This window comes from Acinonyx jubatus, chromosome F2 (genome assembly GCF_027475565.1).
Source record: "Acinonyx jubatus isolate Ajub_Pintada_27869175 chromosome F2, VMU_Ajub_asm_v1.0, whole genome shotgun sequence".
In the NCBI taxonomy this organism is placed as follows: domain Eukaryota; kingdom Metazoa; phylum Chordata; class Mammalia; order Carnivora; family Felidae; genus Acinonyx; species Acinonyx jubatus.
Genome location: NC_069394.1, coordinates 41,991,876 through 42,004,996, shown reverse-complemented (window position 1 = coordinate 42,004,996; position 13,121 = coordinate 41,991,876). Strand labels below are relative to the sequence as shown.

The 13,121-nt window shown below is 46.5% G+C and overlaps 1 protein-coding gene across 2 annotated transcripts; it reads right to left on the bottom strand.

Moving 5' to 3' along the window:
• Positions 1–234: 234 nt before the first annotated feature.
• GEM (GTP binding protein overexpressed in skeletal muscle) lies at positions 235–12,327 on the bottom strand. Of its 2 annotated transcripts, none has more exons than XM_027064221.2 (5): positions 12,173–12,327; positions 10,482–10,821; positions 4,052–4,128; positions 3,066–3,270; positions 235–1,606 (listed from the first exon to the last, which is right to left on the bottom strand). In XM_027064221.2, the coding sequence occupies exons 2-5, from the start codon at positions 10,810–10,812 to the stop codon at positions 1,329–1,331; spliced, it is 891 nt and encodes a 296-aa protein (XP_026920022.1). In that variant the 5' UTR covers positions 10,813–10,821; positions 12,173–12,327; the 3' UTR covers positions 235–1,328. The 2 variants fall into 2 exon arrangements, with proteins under 2 accessions (XP_026920022.1, XP_014927658.1); XM_015072172.3 differs by lacking the exon at positions 12,173–12,327 and adding an exon at positions 11,064–11,459.
• Between the last annotated feature and the right edge of the window lie 794 nt (positions 12,328–13,121).

The following is a 13,121-nucleotide window of genomic DNA, read 5'->3' as shown; positions in this document are numbered from 1 at the left end:
GAATGCCTTTTTTGGGGATGCCTGGGTGGCTCAGTTGGTTGGGCGTCCAACTTCAGCTCAGGTCATGATCTCATGGTTCGCAAGTTCGAGCCCCGTGTTGGGCTCTGTGCTGACAGCTCAGAGCCTGGAGCCTGCTTCAGATTCTGTGTCTCCCTCTCTCTCTGTTCCTCCCCGGCTTGCTCTCTCTCTCTCTCAAAAATAAATAAAGATTAAAAACAACTTTGAAGAATGTCTTTTTTTCCCAAAGATTTTATTTCTTTTATTATAAGACACATAGGTAAAAACTTGCATATTCTGAAAAAGGTAGAAAATGGTAATAAAATGGACATTTTTCCTATTAAGAAATATGCTCATAAATATGCTTTATCAAATGTTAAAATGGTTATTATTTTGCAAAATAACAATAAATAGAGCAGAGCTGTGGCATACAATGGTCAACCCAAAGTACTGGAAGTATTTATGTTTTGTGTTTTATAAAAATTCAGACCTTTGATCATATTTCAAAATTTGGCATTTTGCACTCCAGGTTATCAATAATTCAAATCTTTAAAATATTTTCATGATGGCCCCATGACTTTAAAAACAATGAAACATAAAAGGTGGTTTGACTGAGTAGAATGATTAAAATAATTTTCCCCTAAACAAAAAATTACAAGACACAGAAGCAAAGACATGACTTTTTGATCCCATAAGTAGTATCTGTATCAGTTCCCAATTCTACAAATTTCTGGATCCCCGACTGTGGGCGCTGAACAAAAATCGTTCACTAAGCTTTAGCTTCCAGCAAGGTGCACCATTTCATTTCACAGCTTGATGGAGCCATGATGGTCATGATTATGATGAGCCCGGTTCTATAATTCTAGCTCCATGAATACAAGGTACAGAGAAAGAAGCTCTCCCTCCTTTGAATAAATCCCTTAAAGGCTTTCCTACATTTGTGTATGACCTAATGGCCTCAAATTCATGTATCAGAACACTGGGTGAAATTTTAATGATGAAAAATTCTCGTTCTGAGCATTCTTTTGTAGGCTTCAATTCTCTACTATCCAAAGGAGAGAGGAACACAAGTGAACACCAAACATGTCCTCTAATGAGTCTTGGGTGTTCAAGTAGCCAGGTCAGGCTTTTTCCTGTAAATAAATACTGATTTTACAAAGATCTTTCATTTCCCATGCATTATGTTGCCCTTAAGGCTAACACATTAATTCCCAGCTACAATGGGAGAAGCCATATGTAATAATACTTAAGGATCCAATCTAATATAGATTATCAGTCCCAATGGTGTTCGATGACATCCATCAGGGGGACATCTGGGCGGCTCTGGGTGCCTAGAGCACAGAGAGGTCATGGCAGGATTTGGACTTGAGCTTGAAGGCCATATTCTTGTTGTTTTTGGCCACGATCTTGCCCCAGAAGCGCCTGGCTTTCCTGGGGATGCTTTCCCTCCTTTTCTGGTAGGCCAGCCGCCGCTCATTCTTCTCCTTGCTGTCCCGCCGAAGGCGGACCTGCCGCACGATGCCCTCAAACAGCTCCTTCACATTGTGCTGGACAGCCGCGGAGGTCTCAATGAACTTGCAGTCGAACACCACAGCACACGCTCTCCCTTCTGGAAAGAAAAGGAGCGGAGAAGAAAGTCAGAGGAGCTACACAGCACACAGCCAAGCTGATGATTCTTGACCTCAAGCTGTCTCCAGGTAACTCTAGGTCAGTCACACATGTGATGGATATAGGAGGCCACTCCCAGAGCACAGAAAGAGGCAGAGTCACAGGAAGCAGGAGAGACGGACTTTAGATCTGGCCCATCATAAATTCACTATGCAAAGGTCCAATTTCGTCAAATACGGTAACATTAATTATAACAATAAAAACCACAGCCTTAATTTATTGTACTTACTATGTGCCAGGAACTGAGTTAAATACTTTTTTATAAACATTTTTTTAATGTTCAAAACAATCTTGAAAAATACACTATCCCTTTCAGATGGATGAAGGAACTGAGGTGGGGGGGTGGTCTTTTAAAAACGTGAAGGCGTTCACATAGCCTGTAAGTGGCAGGGGTAAAGCCAAGCCTGCTTCTTCCTCAAGCTCAGATTCTTAACTCTTTCTCCTAACTGAGTTTCCTGAATTGGAAAAAAATCCTACTATCTGACTTTCCTCTCTTAGAAAACAATTTTAAAGCTCTGATGAGGTACCTTGAAAAACTTTTTGATGATTTCACACATGTACAATACAGTGACAGCAAACTATACAAACAGGCTTTCTGGAGCAGCCTCAATGTCAAATGTTCCACTGTGTTCAACGGCCATGTATCCAAGTTTTGGTTAGGGAAAAAAAAAAAAAAAAAAAAAGATTACTATAGACAGTCCTTTCCTAAGAGTAAGACATTCCCAAACTAGTTGTAGGCCTTAAGTCTTCAACAGGTTTCTTTCCTCCTGAATGGGGCCTAGCAATGCAGTATTTTATTTTTTACCATGGTACCAGGAACCAAATCTATAGTAGGCCAAAAAAATCTCAAAGGCCCCGAAAGCAAATAGGCAGTATCTCTGAACTAGGCATGAAAAAGTGTATGTGACACCATCAGGCTGATGCCTTAACTGAAATTTAGGAAGCAAAAGGCAGGGGACAGGAAGGAGTTTCTAGGGTCTCCAGGAACCAGAGGCAACCAGAGTAGAATCCTTATTCTTACTGAAACTCTTGGAGTTTTCATCTTTCTTGCATAAAGAGACTACTTTTATTTCCCTGAACTCTTGAGAGCTTCCAGGAGAATAGAAAAGGACAAGGAATAAAGGCTGGGGAGTGCCAGTAAATCCCTGAGCACGATCTTTTCCCTAAAGGAATTGCAGGAAGGGGAAAGTGGAATCCTGCAAGTCGACCAGATGGATCAGGGAGCAACAACCAGCACAGAGACAATCTGCTGGGAATGCAGGAATCTTAGACACAAAACTCCAGGGAGCATTTTAATGAGTCCCTGGTTCCGGCTTCATGAAGGAAGAAAAGAGCACCTATCTGAAGAAAACCAGGTGACCCAGAGACGGTTTCTATGACACTGGCACTGCTCCCCTTACCTGATACAGACACTTCCCGGCACCGCACCAGGTCACTTTTGTTGCCGACCAAAATTATAGGAATGTCCTCTGTCTGCCGAGCCCGGCGGAGCTGGATTCGCAGCTCAGATGCCTTCTCAAAGCTGGCTCGGTCCGTGATGGAGTAGACAATCAAGTAGGCATCCCCGACCTGCATGCAGTGATCTTGGAGCCATTCATTCTCTCCCTGGTAAAAGGAGAACCTCCCTGAGCTCAGGCTGGTCTGGTAAATGAAGCATCGGGGGAAACAGTACATGTATCCTATGTACCCTTGCTGATATGAGGAAGAAAGGAAACGTATTCCAGCTCCCCACATGCATGCCTCCCATGCCTGTACCATGTCTGGTGGCTATAAGCTAGCCCATCAGGTATTTCTGCCAAAAAGTTTTTACTGTCCAATTCCTCCTACAGCTTGAGTTGATAAATTATACAATGACTCTGCCAAACCACATTTCCAATTTTTATCCAATCTACCAAAAATGAGCCTTTTCTGACTTCCAAAAATTCCCTTTTGCCTTTCCCAAGTGATGAAATTTAGAGTCCTTCTGTGAGAACAGGAGACCTCTCAGTAAACAGAAGGTCTAGCAAATATGCTCAGGAGCCCAAAATCCTTAAAAAGCACATGTTGAAGACTAGTATTAAGATTGTCAACTCCACATAATCTGGTTTTATATATAGCTTTAAATTATCATCCGTATTTGGCACTTGCCCTAAAGCGGATATATGTTTTTGTATTTTTTTTAATTGCACTGAGGGCAAATCACTGTCACTTGCTTAATATTCAGAGCTCATTTGCGAATGACCTGTTCCTTAGAACAGCCTCTTACTTCAGAAAAAGAAAGCTTTTAATCAAGAAAATGAGCCCACCTCACCTAGAACACTAAAAGGACAAGGTCACCCTTGCATCAGACAGCCTGTTGGAAGGCAAGCCTTGACAGAATTTACAGAGAGCTGTGAGCTCTGCATACCTTGTTTTCCCACATGTCCAGGAGTATAATCGTTGCACTTTCCCCGTCAACAATCAGGGTTCGTTCGTATGTATCTTCTAGAGAAGCAAGAACAGTGACACTGGAGTCAGGAAATTAGGCAATGCTTTTCCGTAAGCGTCACGTAGAAAATTACACTAGAAAATTAGCTTACTAAATATGCAATCAATTATGTAAACATACAGATATTCACAAAGGCAAATTACTACTTTTTAATCACCTTTAACAACATTCTACGTATATTCTTCCACTACCTCCTAAGCAGAACCCCTATGTCTTCTGCATGTGTCACCAAAAACCACTTGAAATGAAAAGCTTTTGTTTTCATCATTCCTGGACCTTTTATATAGAAAAACCATTTATAAGGATAAACTCACTGAGAGCTTTTGACTCTGATTCATTGGATGATGCCATGAGAGAACACTAACTGCCCAGTGGAACTCTAAGCCTCATTCATAAGCCTTACATGGAAATCCACTGTACCTTTCAGTAGGGTGCTTACTGGCAATTTCAGGAGCTCTAAGCTCAGAGACATTTTTCCTGTTTTGAAACATGCAAGAAAAAAATCTTGCGACCCTGTTTTGGCTGAAGTTTTCTTCCTTTAAAAAAACATTCAGCTCCCTAAGAATAAACAGGCTTATTCTTCCATCTCAAGTCAGCAGGACAGCCTCCAGGCCTCCTTGGTAATGGAAACTCTCCTCCCTACACTTGAGCCCAGACTGAGTGTAGGTGAAGGGTGAGCAGTACCATGCGCCAGAGCAGCTCCAGCCCAGAGAAACCAGTTGGCGGGGGCGAGGTGGGGGAAGCAAGGGGGAGAGTTGGCTGATTTAACTGGGATTTTGCAAGAGGGATTCCCATCAACTCCATGCACATGAGCCCATCCCCACTCTGTTTCCACAATGAGGTTTCCTGTTTCGAGTTTCATCATTTGAGAATTATTATTTTCGTAATGATTTTTTTTCTTTTTTACCATTTTCCTTGCTGCTCCTTTTGCCTGAAACCTGTTCCCTGGGATATCCAACAGGCGTGTGCCCTCACCTCTTTCCAGGGGAAGTGTTCTCTCACCAGCTACTTAAAATTGCAACACATCTCCCCTACCAGTATTGCTTACTCCTTTCCATTTTCATTTTTCTTCGTCGTACTTCTAAGTACCCCACATGCAATCCACTTAACCTATTTTATTCACCTATTTTAGTCTTTTCTGTCCCTCTCGGCCCCCGAATATTACGGCAGAGATCTGCTGCTATGTCCCCTGGAACCCAGCACAGTGCTTAGCATACTGCAGATGGGCAACCAACACTTATCGAATGAATGAATGAATGATAACTATAGCACTGGGGATATAAGCACAAGCAAACCTGAATTAGAATCTGAATGCCATCTCTTATTAACTATGTGGCTCTGGACCATTTACTGAAGTGCTCTGGGCCTCAGTTTCTTCATCTGTGAAATGGGACTGATAATAGTATTCATGCCTTGGGGCAATTACATAGGCTAGGCATGGGCACAGGGTAGAAATGCAATAAATATTAGCTGTTGTCATCACTCGCTCTGATGGAGGAAGCCGGTTCTTGCCATAGTTGGTGTTTCCTACCATAGGTAAATCCTAGCTTAAAAACACTACATTGGAGAAACCAAGGCATCTCTTGTTTTATAGTAACAAGGGATTTATAAAAAGCAATGCTCCCAGTTTAAATGTTTCTTCATCTAGGAAATGGAATCAGCAGAGGCAAAGGAAGGAAAACGTGGACAAATGAAAAGGCTCTTTCTGTCAATTTCCGTGCCTCCATAAGGTGTCATTCTAATCAATGGTAATGGTGTCCCACTGGGGGATTAAGTCTGTTATCCCCATCCTGTCTGCCATCCACAATGTGCAGCATGAATGGGATCACAGTGGGACGCACAATCTGGATTTCTGCAGAGTAGGGTCTCCTGACTCAACAGGCAAATTTTACAACCAAATGGAAATGATCAGAGCCTGAGCAGCACAAAAGGGGGGCTCGCTGACTGCCCCTTACTACCTCGGAGTTTTTCTCTTTTCTCTAAAAGCCTTCCCTGTTCTCAAAAAATCCAAAACAGCACTTTCTCTGCCCTCAGCCCACCACTCATCATCCAGAAGCAGGTACAAGGGACTGAGTCCCCAGCAGTTCAAGTAGAAACCTACTTCGTTCCAATAGCTAGGGGGGAAAAGCAAACTCACGCTTCCCCTTGGTTTAAGAGATGTCTGAACATTAGCCTAGAGAAAATGGGGATTATACCTTAAAAAGTAGACGCCTAACTGCTTTGACATTCTGGAAGATTCCTGGACTTAGCCCTGCCTGAAAATCATTATGCTGCAAATCCTAAAACAATATATCTCTGCCCTGCTTCACTGCATATGCCCCACACCTAGTTTATTTTTATTTGCCAGTGGGGCGGGGGAGTGGGGGAGGGAGAGAGAATGAGAGAGAGAGAGAGAGAGAGAGAGAGAGAGACAGAGAGAGAATCTTAAGGAGGCTAAGAGCCCAATGCAAGTCTCAATCTCACAACCCTGAGATCCTGACCTGAGCCAAAATCATGAGTAGGACGCTTAACCAACTGAGCTACCCAGGTGCCCCACATCCAGGTTTATATACAGCCTCTGACTACTCCCCCCCACTCCCCACGGATTCTTCAGACACACAAAGTATCCTGCTTCATGGCCCTCTGCTAACCAGGAGAGGGCCTGCCTGCAACCAAAGTTCTAGTTTCTCTTCCTCCCCTTTGTCACTCACCTTTTAGCTTTCTCAAGAGCTAATCAGGTGAGGAGAGGAGAAATAAAAGAACATGATATTCTAGAAAAGTCCTTTGAAATTTGCCCTGGTTAAGGTGTGTGGAGAAAGGGTCAAGGCCTACTGGCTTATAGAGCTTTTCAGTATCGTGGGTCTGGAGAAGCCCTCACTTCTCCAGTGCTCTCAGTAAAAGCTGGGGGTGAACACGCACACTCTGGAATGAGAGAGATCATCCTGAGGGGTGGGATGGATGTCACCTGGTTGGGTGACAGGAGCTATTCTCCCTGGACTAGTACACCTTAATGTGTCTTTAACTTGACCCTCACTGTGCTCAGAGACCCTTCTGTCCAAGATTGGCTCGCATGCTGTGTGGAAGCTGCACAGGAGTTCTCTCCCACACTAGAATGGGCTCCTGCAGCCTCTCAAAGGCTTGGAGGCTCCAACATCCCTCTCCCCCAAACTCTCAACTGCTTTCAGCTTCCATAGCCCAGGAAGGGAAGCCCACTCTAGGAACACCATCCTCTCCTCTTGTGGCACCTTTCCTCTGCACGTCTCACGGGGCCCTAGCCAAGAGGGGCCAGAGTGGATGGGGACCACAAGCAACAAAAGTGCCAGTTTGAGAAGATAAATCCAGGCACAGGAAATGGTAGGTTCAGAATCAGCTCTAACACTCATTCCGTACGTCTTATGTGCCAGGCACTATGCTACATGCTTATATGCTACCTCCGTCAATCCTCCAGTGCCCTATGAGGTAGGCATCATCTCTATCTCCCTAGTGAGGAGTTTGTGGGGGGGGGGGGGGGGTCAGCACCTTGTGCAGGAGCACTCAGCTACATCGTGTCAAAGCTGGGCTCCAAACCCACGTCACCAGACTGAAGTCCAGTGCTCTTCCCATACTTCCTGTGTGCACGTGCCATACCTTCTCACCGACTCAGGGCTTCCAAATCCTAGTGATCCTTAGGATCCAGCTCAGAGGCCACCTCTTCTATGAATCCTTTACTGACTTCCACAGCCAGAAGTAACCTTTTCTCCTCTCAATTCCTACAGCACGGTCCCTCTACCTCTTCAAGCCACTCATCACATCCTATCTTGATTTAGTTGGTGCACATCTGATCTCTATTGCACATACTGGAAGCATCTTTAGGGGGGACCCTAGGACTCCTGGCACGCCCCCGCAGTGTCTCACCAAGTTCCATGGTGTATGTTCAGTAACTACTTAGGAATGAATATTGCATGAATGAATGGATGAATAAATGAACGAATGGCATTAAATGTATACAGAGAGTCATAAGATTATTGCAATAGAGCTGTAACAACATCCATCTTTATTAGGAGAGATACTGATGAGAGTATTGTGTAGAGGTTTTTTTATGGTTAATGCTGAAAAAAGGACAATGTGAGGGCATGACTTGGAAAACCTTCTTCCAAGTTTCCAGCTGTAGTGATTCCAACAGCTGCCTATGGATAAGAGATGTAATCCTAGACAGTATAAATTAAGTTACTCAAATAGGACACATTAAATAGGATGGGTCACCTGAGGAGTTTCTTGCCAAAGATTCTATTCAAGGAGGTAAGGAAAGGATTCTCCCTCTCCTTTCCCCCATTAAGCAAAATGAGTTTTCCCAAATATAGAAGCATGTCTTCCCAAATTCCAGATATGAGTCGGTCTTCTTGGCACCATATGCCTATAGGGGTACCACCCTCCGGATAAGTACCTCTCCACTCTAACTGACAAGCATTTTTGAAAGCCTGCCACCCAGCTCTTTTAAGACCTCCCTCGAAAAACAAACAAAACTCCTGGTTGATCTCTTCCTTCTGTCAATCTCCCCAAACACTTTATTGTTAACTTCATAAGGTATTCACTAATTTTACCCTGCTCTGAATTATAGCCACTGACACTTCACCCCTTCCTAAGAGGGTATATACTACCACTGGGTACCCCAGAGCCTAGCCCAGAGCCAGGCACGTGCCTGACACTAGGAGTATTTAGATGCTACACCCACGGGCTTCAGGGTGCAATGAATGCACACAACTAGGTCTGACTCGTGGCCATACCGTGGACTAGCTTTATCACTCTGGGAAAGTTACTTGATGTCATAAGCCTCCATTTCTTCACCTGTAAAATAGGGATATTAATACCAAATTGGTTCAATTTTTGCATTATCAGAAAAAACTTATGAGAAGTACTTAGCATAGTGCCTGGCACATCGCAGGTACCCTGTCAATGGCACTGTAAGAGTAACACCGAACTAAGATTATAAAATCCTGAGTTCTCATTCCAGCTATCCCACTGATTCTAGGTAAGCCACGTGGTATTCTGTAGACTCAGTTTACTCATATGAGTACAGGAATTTTGTGAGTACCAAAATAAAAGGGATCAAATATAAGATGCCCAACAAAGCACCTCTCCCATTGCAAATGTGCTTTCTAGACAGTAGTTCCTCTCTCCCTTTCTCCCATATCGACAGTCAACCACCAGCCGTTACTGAGAAAGAGAAAAACCAGCCTTGTAAGACTGAGGTCACTATTTCTCCTTGACTCTCGTTTAGCTATAGTCCCTGAGACTTCCAGAAGTGAGGAGAGAAATCAATGTCCTATCAATGAGTCATCATTTATAGTCCAGTTCAGGAGCTGCCTCGTAAGCAGTGAACTCCCGGACACTGGAGACGATCAAGATGAAACATTTAGCCAAAATGGGCTCACAGTAGTAGTGAGGAAGGAGCAGCATTCCAGTGCATCAAGCGGAGGGCAGAACTGACTCCTCACTAAGGCATCTTCCTACCCTGGGGGTCTGTGATTCAGCTGTGAGTTGCAACTGAGAGCACAGACACATCGTGCCACTTGGGCAAGCACTAGAAGGTTCTTCCTTCGTTTCTATAGCTGCAAATAAGGACATCCAGCTCCCCTTGTCAGGTATGCTATGAGGGAAGCTGTGGCTGAGAAACACTGTATGAATACCACTGACAGTTGGGATCCTCATACTACTTCCCAGAATGCAGCGCTATGCTTTACGTGTATTCAAGGAACACATGCATTTTTGCGACTATGTCACCTCAAATCAGTTTTGGAAATAGGCAGGTCTTGAATATTTTCAATGAGATTATACACGGAAAATCGTCTTGCAAACATATGTATCACACACACAAACATATGTATCACCATTGTTATACTCAAAAAAATTTTTTTTTGACATTGTGCTATTTTAAACTATTTTACAACCTTGAAAGACTCTAATAACGGTAGAAACTGATGAATCCATCCTAATACTTTTTCAAATCGGGTTGGTATTAGGTATAATCGTGGGAAAAAGCTATGCCTGCACTGAGCTCTTGAAAAATCCAGGTCAGCGCTGGCAAAAAACAGAGGTGGGATCCTGACCCTCTGACTCTGCCCTCTTTAACCACTCGACCCCCAGTCCCTGTGGAGCTGGAATCTAAGAAATCCCCTTTCTGGCCCAGGTTCCATCTGGAACAGGATGAATCTTCATTCTCTTGTCCTGAGGACCCATGCCAGCGGGCTGTTCTAGGGACTCAGCTTGCCCAGCCAGTGCCAGGAATGCATAATCACCACTCCCGACTCTGCAGATAAATGGCGCACCCACTCGCTCTTTCCGACTGGACCACCGCTAACGGAAAGACGCCCACTGGGGTCGGGCCACCTACCTCCCAGCACCTCGCAGTCGCTGTCCATGCTGTCATGCACACCTGCAAAGATGTTGGCCAGAGTGGACTTGCCCACCCCCTGCTCCCCTATGAGCACCACCCGGTAGTAGGTGTTCCCCGACTCGGAGGAGATGACTGAGTCTGTGGAGTCGGAAGACCAGCTCCGGCGGCAGTGGTCCTCCGGGGCAGCTGAGTGACGGCTGCGCTGGCCGTACTGGTGGGGCTCCTTCTGAACCATCAGATGCCTGCCGTCTGCTGGGATGCTCCAGCGCTGCTGCTGCGGCTGCATGGCCACGGTGCCCTGGCGCATGGTGACATTGTTCAGAGTCATCGCTGGGTCCTGGAGAGCAAAGCAGCCAAGATGTAAGCATCATAAGCAGGAGCGAGAGCTCGGGGGCTCAACCACACAGTCAGTCATCAGTGATATTTGATCAGATGGGGTGAGACCCGGTAACCCTGACACGAGGAACCCCAAGGAAACAGTCCCCAAACCCAAGAGGCTTTCAACTGGACACACACGCTCGCATACACTTCGTAACAGGTTCCTCAGGAGGACTGTCATTTGCAAAAAGAAAAAAGTACCGTCAACATCACCCACTGCCCTCGGGCTTCCTCCATCCTCAAGGAAGCCTTGGGACCCCTCACTCAGCACTGACACAGAGGCAGCCAGAAGAAACTAACAGCCTTCAGAGATGGCTGGAAAAGCAACAAGTTAATGGAGCTGGGGACCAGCTGGCCAGGTTAGCTGCTCTTGTCTAAACATGGCTCTTAATTGCACCAGCGTCCAGCGGGCTTTTGTGCCTGGGTGGGAAACACGTGGCAATGACATCACTCCTCTGGCTGGACTGGACAAGCACTTATTGGAACTTCCATGTTTAGTAAAGTCGCCCTGATGCTCTCCAGCTGCTTGAATAAGCTATTATTTGGGGGCAAAAAAAAAAAAAAAAAAAGAATTTCTGTTTGAGGTTTATGCCTCAGCTCTGCCCTCTTGCCCACAGACATCATGTTTAAAAAAACCCAGCCCCAAGCCCTGTTGTTCTCGCAGGTTAAGGACCTACTCACGTTCAGACCTATCCCATTTGCAAACAAAATGCTTCCCTCTTCTGAAACCACATTCACTCCAAGAGTTTTAAAATTCAACGCAGATTTCCACCTTCTTGAAGAAAATCAGAAGGCCAAGGACTCTCCCAAAATGACATTCAACAACTTTGCCACAACTTTCCCTTCGCAAGACTCCCTCCCCTTGCACGAAGGTCTGTTCCCGAAGGCTACTTGAGATAAAGTAGAAGCCGTCTCATTTTCATCAGCAAGATCATTCGTGAGAGCCGGCCACTAACGGGGATGACTGGCCGGTTTTTCGATCTTACAAGCACAGCCTCAGTTGGCTGACTTGCATTCAAACAACAAAAGCATGACGTATCAGTCAGGGCTGCCCTCTGACCACACGGTCTGTAGGAGGAGGTCACGCTCCTACCGAGCTGAACTAAGGAACCTGCTAACGACCAATAGCATCTTCAGCACCTTAAACTCTGCCCCCGACCGGAAAACCACGGCGCAGACCGCAAGTTTCAGGGGCTCTTCTCTCAAGTTAGAAAGTTCTGCGGGCTGGGAACGCCCACCTCGTGTCCGCCCGCCCCCCGCCCCGCCCCGCCCGGCTTCAGGAGGACCCCCGCCCCAAACCGCCCGCTTACTCTGCTCGGCCGCGTGGGCGCCCGCGGGTCCGCGTGTGCTGCGTGGGTGCGCGCTGCGATCCCGGGCCGCCGAGCGCGGGGTGCTCGCGCTGTGCCCGCCGTCCGTGCCGCCGCCCGCAGCCGCCGCGGCCCCGCCGTTTATAGCGCGCCGGCCTGTCCGCGCCGGGGCTTTTCCGTGACGTCAGCGCCCCCGCCGGGAGGGGGCGGCTCTGCAGCAAACTCCGACTTGCAGCGACTTCGCCGAACCGGTTACTCGCAGTCATGTGACCCCCTTCTCCCCTTTTAAAAAATAACAACAGTTCCATCCCGGGCTCCTTTTATTTTGTTGTATTTTATTTTTATGAGGCGGACACAAGAAGATGGAAAGATACACTAAGTGCCACTTAATCGCGCTTCCCACGATGGCGAGCTGTCGGGATACAGGATGGAGAAGGAGGCAGGTTTGAGTTGGGAACCCAGCTTTGAAGGAAAACAGGGATGGGCCAGGTGCCCACGGAGACTTTAGCCTCTAGGATGGGGCTGCGGCCACTTTGAGTGGCCAGGGCTTGTGTCAGCCGCGTACTCTGCCCTGAAAACTGCCTCTTCCTGCGTCCTGTCACCCTCTCTCTGGAGGACAGAGGGAGGAAAGCCCCACACCGCTTTATTTCCCTTCTCTGGCAGGGACCCACACAGAAGCGGCCAGGTGACGAAAAGGGACAAGACCTTGAAAAGGGCAGTTCTGAAAAATAACTTAATTAGGGGTCCAAGCAGATTGTGCTAAATGCTGCTGGCAGCACTGTCGGCCAGGATGCTGAGGCTCCTCTATCAGGGAATTTAATCAGCGCCCCAATCAGCAGCATCTCTGTACCAGGCTCCCTGGCACTGCTGGGCCTGGGCATGGAGCCCGTGTCTCCCAGCCATGGAGAGGAGCCCTGAGCCAAACACCGCGGCCCCATTCCCCCATCCCCAC

What these genes read in the sequence shown, in the direction of transcription:
- GEM (XM_015072172.3), bottom strand. Translation starts at nt 11,099, where the DNA reads ATGGAGGAAGCCCGAGGGCAGTGGGTGATGTTGACG. An exon ending in CGACTGCGAGGTGCTGGGAG is followed by an intron (nt 4,129 to 10,481) that starts GTAGGTGGCCCG and finishes TTGCTTCTCTAG; the next exon opens with AAGATACATACGAACGAACC. An exon ending in TGGACATGTGGGAAAACAAG is followed by an intron (nt 3,271 to 4,051) that starts GTATGCAGAGCT and finishes TCCTTTTACCAG; the next exon opens with GGAGAGAATGAATGGCTCCA.